The sequence below is a fragment of the Calonectris borealis genome, chromosome 16 (assembly GCF_964195595.1).
Source record: "Calonectris borealis chromosome 16, bCalBor7.hap1.2, whole genome shotgun sequence".
In the NCBI taxonomy this organism is placed as follows: domain Eukaryota; kingdom Metazoa; phylum Chordata; class Aves; order Procellariiformes; family Procellariidae; genus Calonectris; species Calonectris borealis.
Window position 1 is genome coordinate 9301272 of NC_134327.1, and position 15843 is coordinate 9317114.

Sequence of the window (15843 nt, forward strand, 5' to 3'; positions counted from 1 at the left end):
CCTTGGGGGATGGCCGGCCCTGCCAGAGGGCCGTGAGGAGGGGGCAGCCTCGGCTGCACCCGGCCTGAAGGCTCCGGGCCGGCGCAGAAAGAAGAGAGGGATCCCCGTGTGCCCCGGTGAACCTTTGAGGATACGAATGCGTGAGGGCAGCGAAGGGCCAGGCCCCGGGGCAGGTGCTGGGGCCCATCTACGGCGAAGCTGAGAGGGGACGAGGCGGAGCCGAAGCCCCGCCGTACCGGCCGCCCCTCACAGAAGACCCGCCCCCAGGCAACGGCCACCCTCCCCTCCCGCGGCGGTGTCGCGCGCACCCGCCGGCGGCAGCGCCCCCCTCAGGCCCCGCGGCGGCGGCAGCCCCGCCCCCTCGCTAGGTCCCACCCACCGGCGGCGCTCCGCCCCGCCCCTCGCCTCTCTTCACGCTTCGCGGAGACAACCCGCCTCCGCGCCGAGCCACCTGCCCGCCCCTTTAGGGCCAGCCCCGCCTTACGCCCCGCCCACCAGGGGCAAGCCCCGCCTCGCCGCGCGCCGCTCCCTAGAGAAAGCTCGTCGCGGCCTCGGGGGTTCCCCCGCCCCGTTGCGGCGGCGGCCCCGCCCCCCGCGGGAAGCCCCGCCCCGCCCGGGGGAGAACGCCGGGGAGAGTGGGTTTCCCTTCCGGAGTAACCACCGCCCCCCCGCCCGCCGGGTTCGCTTCCGGCTCCGTCCGGGGGGGCCCGTTCCTGGCGCCGCTGCCGAGGGGAGCGCGGGGCCCATGGAGCCGCGGCTGTGAGGCGCCCCCGGCCCGGGCCCGCTGCGGGAGCCGGGCGGAGGCCGGAGCCGGGAGCCGCCGGAGCCGGAGGAGATGGACAAACTGACCATCATCTCAGGATGCCTCTTCCTGGCCGCCGACATCTTCGCCATCGCCAGCCTGGCGAACCCGGACTGGATCAACACCGGCGAGTCCGCGGGTGAGGGGGGCCGGCGGCGGGGACCCGCCGGCGGGGCGGCAGGTGGCCGGGCGGGGGCTCCGCCAGCGCCCGGGGGGTTCGGGGACGGGCGGGGTGCGGGGCCCGAGGCGGCGGTGGGGGCCGGGGCGACCGGCGAGGCTCCCCCTGAGGGGCCGCTCTTCGGGCGGGGGCCGCGGGGCCTGGCGCCGTCGCGGTGGGGCCGGCGTGAGGCGCCGGGGAGAGGAAAGCCGGGGGAGCTGACTGGCCGCCGGGCCGGAGGGGCGGCTGGGCCAGGCCCCCGGGGGCTGCGGGGAGCTGCCGGGGCCGGCCCCCCGGTGCGGAGAAGGGCGAAGCGCCCGGCCGCAGCTGGCGGGACCCTCCTCCTCGGGCAGAGCCGCGGGTGCTGCCCCCGGGCGCTCTGCGGAGCCCGGTCTGTCTGCCCAGGGTCCTGCAGAAGCCCGTAAACCCTCTCTGCACTCTGTGAAGGCGGAGGGGCAGGGCGGCATCCCGCCCGTGTCTCCGAGGTTCAGTCACCTTGGACAGGGAATTTAGATCAGTCTTCCTGCATAGTTTGTGGCCAGGTTCGAATCTTTCGTACTACACTGACGTTTCCTTTGTTGCAGGGAAGATCTTGCTTTCCTTCATCTTTTTTTTTTCCAAAATATTTCCTGCATGCTGCTTTTTATCAGTTTTTAAGCCTAGATCCCGTGTGTTTTTATTTTAGAATCCGATATTCCTTTCTTTAAAAGAACAAGGATTTGTGCATCTGCCTTTTTACTAATGATGTAATTGTATGAACAGTTTATTTCAGCCTGTTGATAAGGACCCGCATGTTCTGATGAGTGGAGCAGGGAGAGATAATAGGAGGAGGGCTGCTCTTTGATCTCATGTCCCAGAGAAACCCAAATCTCCTTGGCCGGAAAGGAAGCCGTCCTTACTACAAACAGATGAAACTAACTTAACCACCTTTTCCTAAACTTATAATTTCCAAGCAAACCACAGGTATAGGATAGAGAAAAGGGGTCTTGGGGTAAAGGCTTCTGTCATAAATTCTTGCAGAGGGTTTAGCAAATCTTCTTTGCCTGTCTTGCATCTTCCATGCCTAATATTTGGTGCATGGAAGAGGACTGAACTGGTTCAAATGGAGTTATATTTCCTTTATTCTGATGAAGTAGAGTATTAAAAATGTTGGCTATTAGGGATTGATGACTGGCCATTCCCTCTGACCAGATATCCTTCTAGTTACCTAGTCTAGAACCTGGCCTTTCCTACATGGTCCTGAGCAGAGGAACGAGTCACTTCCCTTCCCAAAGTGCAGCATTCAGGAACTCCCTAGATGACTTCACTGTTCCTCCTGTAGCTAATTGTGATGATCTTCCTGCCTATGGCTACATAAAACAGTTGGTTCTTTCCTCTTACAATTCCACCTAGCAGCAGTGCTGCAGTAATGAGCACTTCTTCAGGGCCTTTAAGTCAAATAAAATAATCTTCATTTTAAATATTTAAGTATGTCTTTCTTAAGTCCTGCCTCATGTTAACAGATCCTATGCGATGTGTAAGGTGTAAGATGTTGGATTCTCTCTGCCTGTATAGAAATGAGATAACAAAAACTATTCCGAAGAAATTGCTGATGGAAAGAAAGGTCTTTTGGGAACTAAGCACAATCCATTACATTCGTTGTTAAAGAAAAATGTTTAATATCTCTTTATAATACAAAAATTGTTTCCTGAAATAATTATACCTAGAAATCATTAATTCTTAGTTACTTGATGGATGATTATTTAAGAATTGTCTGCCATTTCTGTCCTATACTCCTTATAGAGGTACAAATAACAGTTTTACTTTTAATTAGGCTGGCAAACATGAAATCTGTATGGATTTTTCTGAAGAACTTCACTAGTCAAATAAAGTTTTGATAGACCTAAGCCTTTTTTCCTCTATATTTTGAAGCCAAACAAATTGTTGACTTGATAAAATCGTAAAGGAGAGCTAGCTGTCATCCTTCCTTAATGACGCTTTTTGTAGATTTTTATTGATGTGAGATTTGACGCACTCTATTATAAGACTTCTGGTTAAAAGCAATATAAATGTATATTTCTAGTACTTAGACCTTCTAAAACGAGCCTTTTGCCCAAACTGTGAAGAAAGGCAGTGTGAGGATGCCCACTGAATCAAGGACTTCCCGTAGCACACGCTGTAGTATTGAATTAAGGGATAAATGTGTTTGAGTGCCATTCATTACCCAGAGGCTGCTGTGCAGAAGTATGGCACAGGTGATGGTAAACCCTGTCCCAGCTGCTAGTGAGATTCAGGCACTCTCAGCAGACTACCGTACTTGGACCACATTCAAGCCATCCAACTTCCATATGTGCCACTAAGAAGTAGGGTTTTTTGAAGCATCCTGCTCTCAGCTGGTAAAAGAAACTTTGGTGAAAGAAAATATTTCTTTGCTTTACCTCTGTGTTCTTAGGTTCATCTCCTGTGGGAATTATTCTAGATTCTGCTTCTACAAGTCAACCTAGTACCAAGGAGAAAGGGGAGTAATACTGGTTTTCTGTTTGGCTGCTGTCCTCGGGGTTCTGAAAGGCAGCGTGGAACAGCCTGGTCTTCTCAATACTGCAGTTGTTTGAGAATTGCATAGAGCAGAGGTCTTGGCAAACCTGGGAAGGCAGCACTGCATTGGCTCATTCAGAGCTGTTTACAGTCATTAGGGTAGGGAACCTGGGCTTATGTTTCAGGAAAAAAAAAATCTGATTTGAATGCTAAACAATATGTACATCTTACTCCAGAGATAATGATGATTTTCTGCTAAATTGGACAGCAAAATAAATCAGTGGCTTTAATGCTTTTCTGAAAAATCTAGATTGTTTTTAATATTTTTTTAAAGGAGTTTATATTCTGGGGAAATCGATTTAGGGGAAGGGCTGATTAATCTCCTAAATCTTACTCTTAAAGATAAGTTTTACAGTCATTTGAGAAATGTTGGCTATAAAAATTCCTCTCCAGCATTGTAATTATGAGATCATTGAAGGCTTCAGATGCTTATCTGTCTTTAGGCCAGAGGAACTACACCTTTGTGGCGTGGGTCCAAGTCTTCATTGGGTGCTTTTTCTTTCTGTAGTTTTGTAAGAATTGTTCATTAACTTGGTTTCAGGTATTTCATACATCCTTAAGATTCTAAAGGAAAGATGAAAATTAAATGGACTTTTCTTTCAGAGAGTTCTCAGTGAGGTTTAGTTATTCGTGGTGTGCAAGTACAGAACAGTGATAACTCCAATCTGGAAACCAGTGGCTTCTCAGTATTCTTGCACTGACATCCTTTTCTTATCAAACCGATATTCTATGCGAGAAATAAGGACAGAGTTGGCTTTAATGTAAACCAATGCCTAAGCTCCCACTGATTTCAGTAGTAATGAATTTTGCTCCTGTATCTCTACACTTCTTTTGCGATGAACTTTAAAAGCTGATAGTTTTGTCTCCATATATTCCTTTTTTGTGTGGGAGGGTCTTTAATGATTTTGATATTTTGTCTTCAGTAGGGGAGGGGGAGATATAAGTTGCTCTAGCTTCAGCACTCAACCCTTTTGTAGGGAAAAGGGTATGAATAGTATGCATAGTTGAAATTAGACATGTTAAAAGCTGTAGGTGTGGGGGGGTTTACAATTTGAAATGCTTTTAGGTTAGGTCAAATAATTCAAGAGGAAAATTTAATCAAATGAAATCCCCCTTCAGAAACTAAGTTATCAGCTTGTTTATGTGACTTAGTCATCCCTTCCTATGTAGCATGATTGTTCATTCGATTCCAATTTACAGAACAACATGTACCTTTTTTATAGCAGTCATTAAGTTAATATGGATGTCAGAATGTAAGGCTGCTAAACTCTGATGGGTAACTTCTAAAGCAAGTATTTATCACATCCTCTTATGTTGATACATATATCACAACAGGACACACAGCATAATGTTATGGCCAAGCCACTCGGCGTGTGCACAACAGTGCTGACTCGGGTGATATTAGTGTGCAGCAGAGCTTCCAATTTCATCTTGCATCTGTGACATAAGCATCAAGATCACTTGTGTTAGGAATTATACTTTTCATTTAAACTGCCTTCTGTACCATGCTGTGCAGTAACACAATAAATTGTAAATGTACAACATGCCACTTATTTTAAATTGCCTGGTTTGTTTACAAATGCTGCCTTTCCATGTATCTTCCAAAGTATTATGTGTAGTTCTTGGTTTTGCATACTGAATTGCTTTTTTATTTGTGAAGTATGATTCCAGATTCAGTGGTATCTCTGGTCTTATAGAAGAGCAAGCTATACCCAGCAGGCCATTCCTCCTGAGGCAGTTAACTCCCTGCTCCTGTGAAATAAGTTGTCTGGTACTAAGTGGCAAGTTTCTGCTATTCAGTGTTCTTCCTCTGCATGTGATAGCTCTTCCTGAGGAATTTTGCTCCACAGTTCCAACAGAGGCTGTAGCTTTGTTGGGATCAGCTTAATGAACTATCACAAGTGATATGACCAAGCAGTGATTCCCGGCTCCTGTGGCGCTTGAGACCATATTGCCACTGAAATATTTTTCTCTACTTGGAGCACTGACTATACATGGAATAAACCCAAGACCACATGAAGGTACTCGAATGAACCGGTATTTCTAAATAGAATAGAATAGATAGAATAAATAAAGCATCAGCAACTTAAAAGAGGGTGTAAACTTGAGTTCCAGCTAGCATTATTGTTCTAAATGCAGCTGTCTGCTCAAAAAGTAAGGATATGTAAAAATCAATATGGCCTATTACCACCCACTTCTGCCCTGTGCTGAGAAACCGTTAACGTACAGTGTTCCTCTGTGGAGGAATCATGGTACAGAGCAATCATTGTGCTGTCCACTGAAGTAGATACTGTTTTGTTTTGTTTCTTTGATTTATGGATAGTTGGCTTTTCAAAAACTGTCTGTAAAAGGGTTCTGGTGATCATTTGTTAAGCACCTTGCAGTATACTCAAAACAGAGCATGCTTCTCCCAGTTCTTCTCAGTAGAGAATGATGGGACATGATAGGAAGCAATTCTACAGTTACTTTTTCCTAATGTTTTTTGTACTGTATCATGTAGTGACTGACAGGAGAAGTTATTTGCCCTTTCATGAACCTGTTGTATTGCATGCTGAGAATACAAAAAAAAAAATATGGGGTGATGATACAGAGCGTGAAGAATTATGTACCATCATGTCCTAGAAAGCAGTGACTGCTGAAAAGCAATCTCCAAAGCCATCTGAACATCAGAGTGTTAAAATTAGGTTCCGGAACATAATTTCTAGGAAAACACTTTCCTTTTGGTAGGTGCTGCCAGGTGCGTGAGCAAGGAGGGAAAGGTGGTGCTCTCTGGTACATTGCTGATCTGCACAACGAGGGGATTAGGACCTGCTGTAAGATGCAGGCACTGCTAACAGTACTTGCATTTTAGAGATGTTGCCAGTGCCTTAAAAACAACAATACAAACCAAAACAAAAACCCAAATAAGAACTAGTAAGGACTGGTGAAGAATCTAAACCCCAAATAATCTGAATACTCTAAGGAGAGCAGTCTGTTAATAGGTGTGCCTGGACTGGGAGTGTCAGTGCCATCTCTAAAATTAACATTTCCATTCCACTTTGTGACTGTAGATGTCTTTCAAGTGGATGTAAAAATCTGACAAAGCAGAGTGCTTGAATTGTGCTTGGGTTCTGTAATTGACCAGGCCTTAAGGCACAAGAAAAATTAATAGTAAGGCATTGTTGCAATGAATTAATTTTGTGCTTGCTCAACCATTCAACATTTAAACATATGGAACTATTTTATGTGTAGGAAGAATCTCATGAAAGAGAGCTGTGTTAGCCTGGTTTTTTGAGCCTGCCAGAGCGGAGATGAGAGCACTGATTGTTTTTGTCCATAGAGGAACTGATGTTTTACATCTGCTTTTTAACAAATAAAACTTAATATTGCTTCTGTTAGGTGAATGTTTTGTGTTCTCTTCAGTGTGTGAAGGTACAAAACTATTAGTTTGCCTCCCACCAAATCCTGTTGAACTCCTCATTCTCTAATTAGCGTTAAAGAATTCGGTAAGAAATACCTGATTTATAGAGCACAGATCTAGGAGCTAGTAACTTGTATTTTCTTTTCAAATCTAGCATCTGGCATGACTGACTTTGGATGTTGGAAAGTTGTTGTGGTAATGCCTCAGCTGCTGCTTCTGTAAAATAGAGGTGATATCTTTATCACAGAAACTCCTTTGAGTGTTAGAAGCAAAGCTTAATTTGATTTTTTTTTTTAACTTTTGTTTCCTATCACAGTTTTACTTTATTAAACAGAGGGAAAAAATCTAAGAATAACAGGTATGTCATTTGTCTTTTCTGATAGTAGGTGTTTTTCCTAAGGTACTTGAGTTTCAGGTATTTGGAATAACTTTTTTTCTTTAAAGTACTTACTTCACAGCAGTATGTACAGTTACTGTAGAACTAAATTATATTCGGTATGTGCAGATACAGATCTTGTTTTCTGTCTATCGTACGCTTTACTCAAGAAGTACGTGGCTGTAAATCTGCTTTATAGACAGTACAAATTGTGGGAAAGGTGCCTTGTTGAGACTTCAGCTTTGTGGCTTCAGGAACTATCTGCGTTTCACTAATAGTGATGATTTTTTAAATCAATTTAGAGCTGATTTTAGGCATGTGTATTACATTTGTTGACACAATATGACGCTGAGATTAACACAAGAGTGACTTAAATATATAAATCTTAAAAGTAAGGAGTCAATAGTATGTACTGCAGAACAAGGATTTAAAACTAACTGAAATCCAAAAAATGGGATTCCATTAATGGCTGAGGCTTATTAAAAACATTTGTTTCGTTTAACTTCCAGCCAGCGCTTACATGTGAGCAGCATTATGTGAACTCCATTTGTACTTTTGCCAAAGCAAAGAAGATCAGTAGGTCAAACTTTTAAGCCTGACCTACTTTTTTTATAGGCACCTCACAACAGCTCAACTTTTCCCCACTTATTTTCTTGCTAGTCTTGAAATAAAGTAGAGAGAACTACCTTTTCTTGCCTGCTGCAGTACAGTATGTAGGATTTTCATCTTATGCATCCACCTAGTTCAGGTATCTTTTTCCAGCAGTGGTTGGTACCTGTATATTTCAGAAGAGAGTAACTAGAGTGACTCATGAATGAGGAAGAACGTTGACCTCTGAGATGTTAAATGCCGCTATCTATTTTAAAATCAAATATAAAATTACTTTTATAGTATGGTGGAACAAATACAATATGGAGGCAGGTTTTTTCCTTGTACAAATTAATTTGGGAGAATTATAAATTATTATAAATTTATACTCTATAAAATTTTAAGATTTAAAATCAATTTATTATTACATAATTATAAGTTTTTATTGTAATTCACAGTGCCTACAAATTTAGTAATGGACAGAGTCTTTTTTTGAGGGCTATATGCAGGAAAAAAGTTCTGTGGTAATTTTGCAGCAATCCCCTTATGTGTGCTCCAGCTGCTCTTCTCAATCTCACTTTTCTTCCCCAAGCCTCTGACTGATGGAGATATACACAGATCTGAAAAACTGGAGATATGGCCAAGAAGAGGATCTGTGCAGGGTAGGTGCCTATTTTAAGGAGAGGGGAGAAAGCTAGAGCATTTGACTGGCAAAGCACTTATATTGGCCTAATTCCATAGGAATCTATATGGAATTAACAGTCGTAGGTTACATCCTTTCTCAGGGTGAAGTTCTTGGTTTCTCCCTATTGTATCATATTTTATTTTCTATTTGATTTATTATCTTGTATATGTTTTTTAAATTTTGTAAATTGAGTTGATTACAGGAGTTTGGTCTCTCTTAGGAAATGCAGTCTGATTGTGACGGTTTGTCCGCGGGATGAGCTAATCGAGTACGAAACACTAACTGCGAAGAGTTAGAGGTTCAAAATTCCACAGAGTATGTAGAGTCTAGTTCTTCTCTTTCAGCAAAACATACTCAGTCTATTATGTTTGGGTCCTTGGGATGAACTAAAATACTCCCTTCTGAAGGCACCGAAAGCCCCCCAGGGATTTACTGCACTATCAGAATCCAGCATTCGCTCTCCATGCAACGTAGTGCAATAAGCAACAGTTGGCTGCTACCCAAGAGCCTCATGGTAGCTGCAGTTCTATGCCATAAATTACAAAGCACTTTGGGATTATTAAGGATGACAGTCTCTCAAGGTGTAATGATTAATAACCCACTTAGATGTTTAAATATTTGTCCAGTTGAAGACAGTTCACATTAGGCCTTGAACTTGACCATGAGCAATTCTTTGTGCAGTTGTTTGGACACTGCATTAGTAGGGCTGAGCTGTCTCTGAGCTTGGTATATCCAAGAGTTTAATAATCAAATGACAGTATTCATGGGCGGTAAAGTCAAGTAGTTTACTTTTGTAGTGCTCATCATTGAGCCAACTTCCCAGTTTATAGTGTTGCAGTTCTTGCTCCTGAGTTTCCTGCTCTCTTGCTCTGCAATCATTTCCCAGGTTCGTCTTGCCTTGTTTTCACTCCTCTTGCTGTGACTGCTTCCAGCTATTGGCGACAATGTAATTTGTATTTTAAGGAACAGGTATGGGATCAGAATAAGAGAAAATGGGACAAACTGATTGTTCAGTATGCCTCAGAACTGCTTTACCGTGAATACTTCAAAAGAGCTGCTTTGAATCTAGATTCTTTCTATACTTCTCAAATTGATGGCTTGTATACTAATGTTATTAGGATGTCTCAGTGAAACTGCTTGCTTTCTGCAATAAAATCTTTGTATACATCTGAAATGAGATGGATGCTGACTTCCATGATAGGCAGGGCAAATGTACAAGTAAGGGGGGGCGGTTTTATCTGTAACTTCATCAGTATGAGCTTAATGCATCAAACATACACAACCTTTAATCGTAATGTCTTTATACCAAAGCGAAGTGAAGAAAACTGGTAAGAGGTGGTCATGAACCTCAAGTTTCCTGAAGGCTAATTTTTATAGAGAAGGTGACTTGTTTGACTTGAAAATTTGCTTTAATGTGCAGTCTTCTCTGTGCAAAATAGAGATACTCTAAATCGCAGTATTAGGAGATACCTTTTCTTAAGCATAGACAGCAACCAACGGTATTCCCACAGTCAGTGGAAGTGTCAGCTCCGGAACTGCCACAGTGGAAGATTCTGATCTCCTTTCTTGAGGAGGAGAAAATGCACTGCAGCGTCTGTGCCTGTTGGTGTGAGGAGCATTGTAGGCGTTGCATGCTGTGGGGGAAGAGAAGTCACAAGGGTGAAGAAAGAACTTTTTTTTTCCTTAGGTTGAATTCTGTTCTGAAAGTAATCATACACCTAAATTCATGTGTTAGCGATATAGTTCTCCATTGTAGAAACTAGTGTGGGAAGAAGCATGTTTCACTTTGTTTTTTAAACCCACACTTAATTCAATTTAAAAACTATGCAACAAGATTGTACAGGAAACCTGAAAAGGTTGAATGGCCAAGAATTTCTAATGTGGTCTCATAAATTCTTTCAGTGGAATATTACTGGGTCACTCAGCAATTACAAGAAGCACCCTGAAGCTTGATACATGAAAAATGGTGAAATAAAGAGAGTAAAGGCTAGAAGTAGTAGTTGCTGTTTTACAAACAGAAGTCTGTTGACTTATGCCCAATGTAATCTGAAGTAAATGCTCTCTGTAAGTATATGTTCAGTAAGATGAAGTTGGTGGTAAAGACAGAGCATTTCTTGCCTGTTTATACGGAATCTAAAATTAGAGAGAATTCTGTTTCAGAATGTCAGTATAACAACTGTATAAACATATGTTAACAGATAGGCTCCTTGGAGCACTGTATAACATCTGATTGCTTTTTAAGAATAGTCCCCCTTGTTCAGAAAGGACTGAGCCCTGCTGTAAGATAAAGTCATATTTTATTTCAGTGAAGTGCAAATTTAACTGTTCAGGAGTGGTCTGTCTTCTCTTATTCTAGCCAAAAAAAAAAGTCTCTGACTCTTACAGTCTATTTTTGTAGATGCAGATTTGTGATAAGGGAGAAAGTGTTATCACCACACAGGCAGCACCTGTTAATTGCCTAAATAATTCAGGCTTAAATTATGCAAACTTCTAAAACAAGGACTTACCCTAGCAAAAGGGATAAGAAGACAGAACTTCAGGTTAAATCCTGAATATGCTCCTTGCCTTGCTATTCTTCTTTGGTTTTAATTCTTTTTGTTGTGATGGAAACAACAAGTAAATGCTTAAATTTGGGAATTATTACTGCAGAAGGTGGTTGATTTATTTTCCAATTTGCCTGAAAAGTTAAAGCTACTTTTTATGCTGGGGGGAGCTTAAAATGTTAATCAACCAGGAAATGTGCTGGCTGTCCTTGAGGACAGATTGTATGGAGTTAAGCTATACGTCAGTCTGTCTTTCAGCACATGAAGCGTTACTTGTAGAGAATAAATTCTTTGTTGGCCCTGTACCTAATCCCTATTTAAAGTGCAGTTTAACCTGTATTGCCAGTTGTTACAAGCATGTAATACACAGATTTGGCAACAGTTAACAAGTGCCTTTAGGAACAAAAACTAAGGTTAGGTTTTATTCTACTTGAAATATTACTCTAGTTGCAATGAAATACATCTTGGGACATTGAGGTGCCATTCTTCAATTGACAAACGTGCCTTATGGAATAAAGCAAGTCTAGTAGACAGAGATAGCACCTTTTATATCCCCAATTAGTAGAGTGGGGGAAACTTGTGTGTCCAAGGAAGGACTTGCAAGACCAGAAATGTGCTTAATCTTTCCAATTATTCTAGTTGTTCTAATAAAAGGTATTACTTATACCTGCAAACTTCCCTTCTCATGTCCTCATTGCTATAAATACAATCCTGCCATCAGTTACGTGATTTAAAGAAATTGCCACCACGTTGTTAGTACGCTTTATTTGCTTTTTGAATATTTTGCTCTTTATTTAGCAAGGTCTGTCATACTTTCTGGTGATTTGGGCCTAAAATTTGCTCTCAGCAGCGGACCAGGAGAAAGTTAGGCTCAGCTGTAAGAAAGCATTCAAGCACATAAGGTGTATTTAGGCTGAGTGTTTGCAGAGCAGACACCTAAAATTTGCAGATATGTTTCTAACCTTATAAATGACAAAAGGCATTTCAACGCTTCTCTTTTCACCTTACACCACTGGGTGATTCATAAGGCGATGGAAGAGCCAGATCGATGGGTGTCCTTGGAGCACGTCTGACGCAAGCTGAGGTCAGCGCAAAGCACAACAGTTATGGCTGGCAGAGGAAGATGATCCTTATTCCTCCTGAATTTCATTTGATAAAATGCATAAGCAGTCTTGAGGGCAGGGCCAGAACCTGAATTTTCTCTTGACCCTTGAATGCCCTTGTCACTAGGCCAGAGAAGTTGCTTTAGATTGTAAACAGGAAGGTTGACAGATATTTTGTCTTCATGAATAAAGAGAGAGGGAACAATAGGCTACTTTACTTGGTGTGATTTGGGGGTTTTGGTTTATCTGTCCTGATCTGCTTGGACATCTATTAAGTTTGAAACTCAACTGATTTGGTGAAATGGTGGGTTTAGATATGCTGGAGTAAAAAATGGACAGCTCTGAAGTCCGGTTGTTGCAGCCTGTGAACAGACCACTTTATAAGACACCGGTGTGGAAGGTGATCCATTAAACTGTGGAGATCCAGAATTTCTGTGTTCTTGCTGGTTGTGTTGTGTTCGTACCACGTGGCAAACTCTGGTGCTGCCATTACTGACCCAGCCTGGCCCTCATGTCACTGGCTCCTGTAGTCGATGGCCAGCCTCGAAGAGCCTGCACATCAACCATACGGTCGTGAAGTGCTTAGCAGACCATCTCTGAGAAGGTTGGGGTAGGGTTGTGTGGTGTATTGGATGGAGAGGTATCATTTTACAGCTCTGTCTGAAGCCAAATATAACTCCTAAAAAGAACACAAGCTCATCGGATGTTAAATGGCAGAACAGCTGTAGGTGTCATAGCTTCTGGCTTTCAACTGAACATATGGCATAAAACTGGTGTAGCTAACTAGAAAAATAACTTTTAAATATTGACACTGCCTTTGATCTTTCTTTTTTTAGGCAGTGAGTTTTGTCAACTTTGAGTAGCTCTATTTTGGTTGGATGAAAAATGGAAATAACTATGGATTTTTTGTTTGTTTGTTTTTAAGCTAAATAAAACATTAAGTTTTCTGTTTTTTTAAAATGTTCTCTCTTTTTTCCAGGCCCTTGCCACTTCAGAAATTAAGATTCTAGTCACTGATAATGCTATCCTGTTGTGAAAATGCTTATAGTGTCAGAAAATAAGCAACCAGAAGGATTCAACTTAGTAGAGATCCTGTTTACCAACATTTAATTAATGCTGTCTTCTGAAGTAGGAAAGAATACCTTCAGCGTGGGCAGATTTCTTGGCTCTGATACGTGAGAACACACAGAGCTTTTGTTACGTCCTCAGGAGAGTTGTTCCTGCGTTGTTGCCTGAGGATAGCTCTTTCAGTGTGTGGTGGTCCATCTCTTCTTTTAAAAAAAAAAAAAAAAAAAAAAAAGGCAACACAAAACCCAAACATTAAAAAAACCCACCCCAATACACAAGCAGCATGGCATTGAAACTTGTATGTTGGAATTCAGAAATAAAGTTGCTTTTTATTGGTCCAAATGTCTGCAATTTAAACATCACTTACAACTCGTATACCATAATGATTGTCATATGTAGTAATAAACTTTCCTAATACGTGTAAGTCATAAGAATCTTTCCCAATAGATGGCCCCTGATTTTTTTTCTCTTTGGGGGTAGGAGGAGGGAGGGAGAACACTGTGGTTTTTGTGGAGGGGGGATTTGGTTTGAATTAGGCATGATACAAACACTGAATTGAAAACTTTTGAGACAACTCAGGCACCAGATGGTCTTCAGCAGCAAGGCAGGCTTTTCTGCTAATATACCACAACTCTTTTAACATTGAGTTTAGACTTTAAAAATGAGAATTCTTCTGTGTAAAAGCCAGTAAGCTTTGGAGTTCTGAAGAGTGCCAAAAATGGTACCTAAGAAATTAAATCCTCTGGACAGCAGATTGTTAAATAGAATTCAGTTGGTAGTTCCTCATAGCTAGCACAGTCTGGGTTTGAAGCTAGGGACGTTACCTCACCTATTGTTGCCAATATGACTATTTTTAAGAAAGTCACTTAATTCCTGAAACAAGGAAACACCCTTTACGTCTCTAGAGCAATAAGGATGGTGCATTTCAGAGTTGGTTTGAAAGGGAGAGAACATTCTGATTTCAGAGAAGGGGATAGATGGAGTCGAAGAGAAATAGCAGCTTATATAATAACATACTCTATCTTGCAATATTGATTTGAATTGCTCTTAAAAGATGCACTTTAGATATAGCAAGGACTTTGCAAGGAAATCGAGGTCTTTATTAAAACTGATCTTTTAACGTTGTATAAATACTTTATAGGTGTTTGTTTCGTACCAATAAATATCCAGTGGGCATATGAATTGATCTTGCATCTGGTCTGCTTCGAAGTGAGAAACTCCAAAGCTTTTCTTCCAGGGTTACAATACCTATTAGATGATTTGAGAGACAAATCAGAGTGAATGCCAAAAACATAAGATCTGGCATACAAAGGACAGGAAAGATAATTCATAATCCCTTTGTTCTGGACTCCTCTCTGTTCTGTGGCTTTGCAGTTAATCCTCTGTTATTCTTTTAAGCCTTTCTCTAGATCAGCCTTTAACATTCATAAATCTTATTTTGGTAAGTCTGAACTTGGTTGCCTCTTAATCTACTAACTGAGCAACATACTGGAACATCCGCAGTAAAAGAATCAATCTGTCATGCCACATCCTGAATACTGTACTTGCATGGTAACCTCGAATTTATTTTAGTGAGTGCTAAAGAGCATCTATCCAAACTACCCCCCATCCCTCACAAAAGAAGTAATTATTTATGTAAGAACAGTAACAGATATGGTCTTCTCATATTTAATTGGAAACTAGCAGTTGATCCTATCTTATATTTTGATCCTTTTATATATCCTTTATAGTTATTTAGGTATAATCCAGTTATCGTATTGTCCTACAACGATGACCTAAGCAAAAAGTGGAGGAAAGGGTGTTCAAATTGCTTATAGTTACTTAGCTGCAGTTAATTATGTGTATGTGCTATTTTACAAAATGCTCTGATATTATATTATTTAAGGCTGTAAAGATTTTTAAATTGCTTTAATGGGTCAATGACTGAAAATTTAGATGAGGACTATCTACATTTCCTTTTACAAGGCTATAAATCTGAGCAGTTGTAGATTAAAAAAATTTCTACAAGCTATGCCTGTGGGCATCATTAAGTGGGATCTTACATACAGAGACTTAACTATTTATTTAACTATTTAACTATTACAACATGGACCATGCCTTTTAGAATCAAGAAGTCTTCCCCAGCGTTATTAATCCTTTTTTCCTCCCCGGTTTTGAAGTGCTTTGCAAACCAGCAGGGTACTGTATCTTTTTTCTCTTCACACCAGAGGTGGTGCATATCCTGCAAAAGCGTAGTTTTTCCCCTAATCTTCTGCATTGCTTACTCTAAGCATGACTAATCTCCTCATAAGAGAGGGTACAGGCCTGATTTCTGATGGAGTTTTACACTGGAATGAGTAGAACTAACTGTATGCATCCTGGAGTGACCTCCCAGGCTATGGTAGGGAAGGATCAGCAGTATCAGTTCCCTGGAGTTCGGGAAAGGCAGACGGGAGAGTACTCTGCTTCCAAGGAACTAATACCTGGAATATAAAATTAATAGAAATTTTCCCCAAAACAAAATACATATAAATAAACCTAAACAAGTCATTCTCTATTCCCCCTTTG

At 41.7% G+C, this 15843-nt stretch overlaps 1 protein-coding gene across 2 annotated transcripts in view; it reads left to right on the forward strand.

The window, feature by feature from the left end:
* Nucleotides 1-579: 579 nt before the first annotated feature.
* MOSMO (modulator of smoothened) overlaps nt 580-15843 on the forward strand; it is a 33172-nt gene continuing 17908 nt past the window's right edge. For both annotated transcript variants that reach the window (XR_012676105.1, XM_075165165.1), the window contains exon 1: nt 580-941. Coding sequence is in view for 1 of the 2 variants with exons in the window: in XM_075165165.1 (XP_075021266.1) it covers nt 836-941 (106 nt within the window). In the remaining variant the exon portion in view is untranslated. The remainder of the gene's footprint in view (nt 942-15843) is intronic.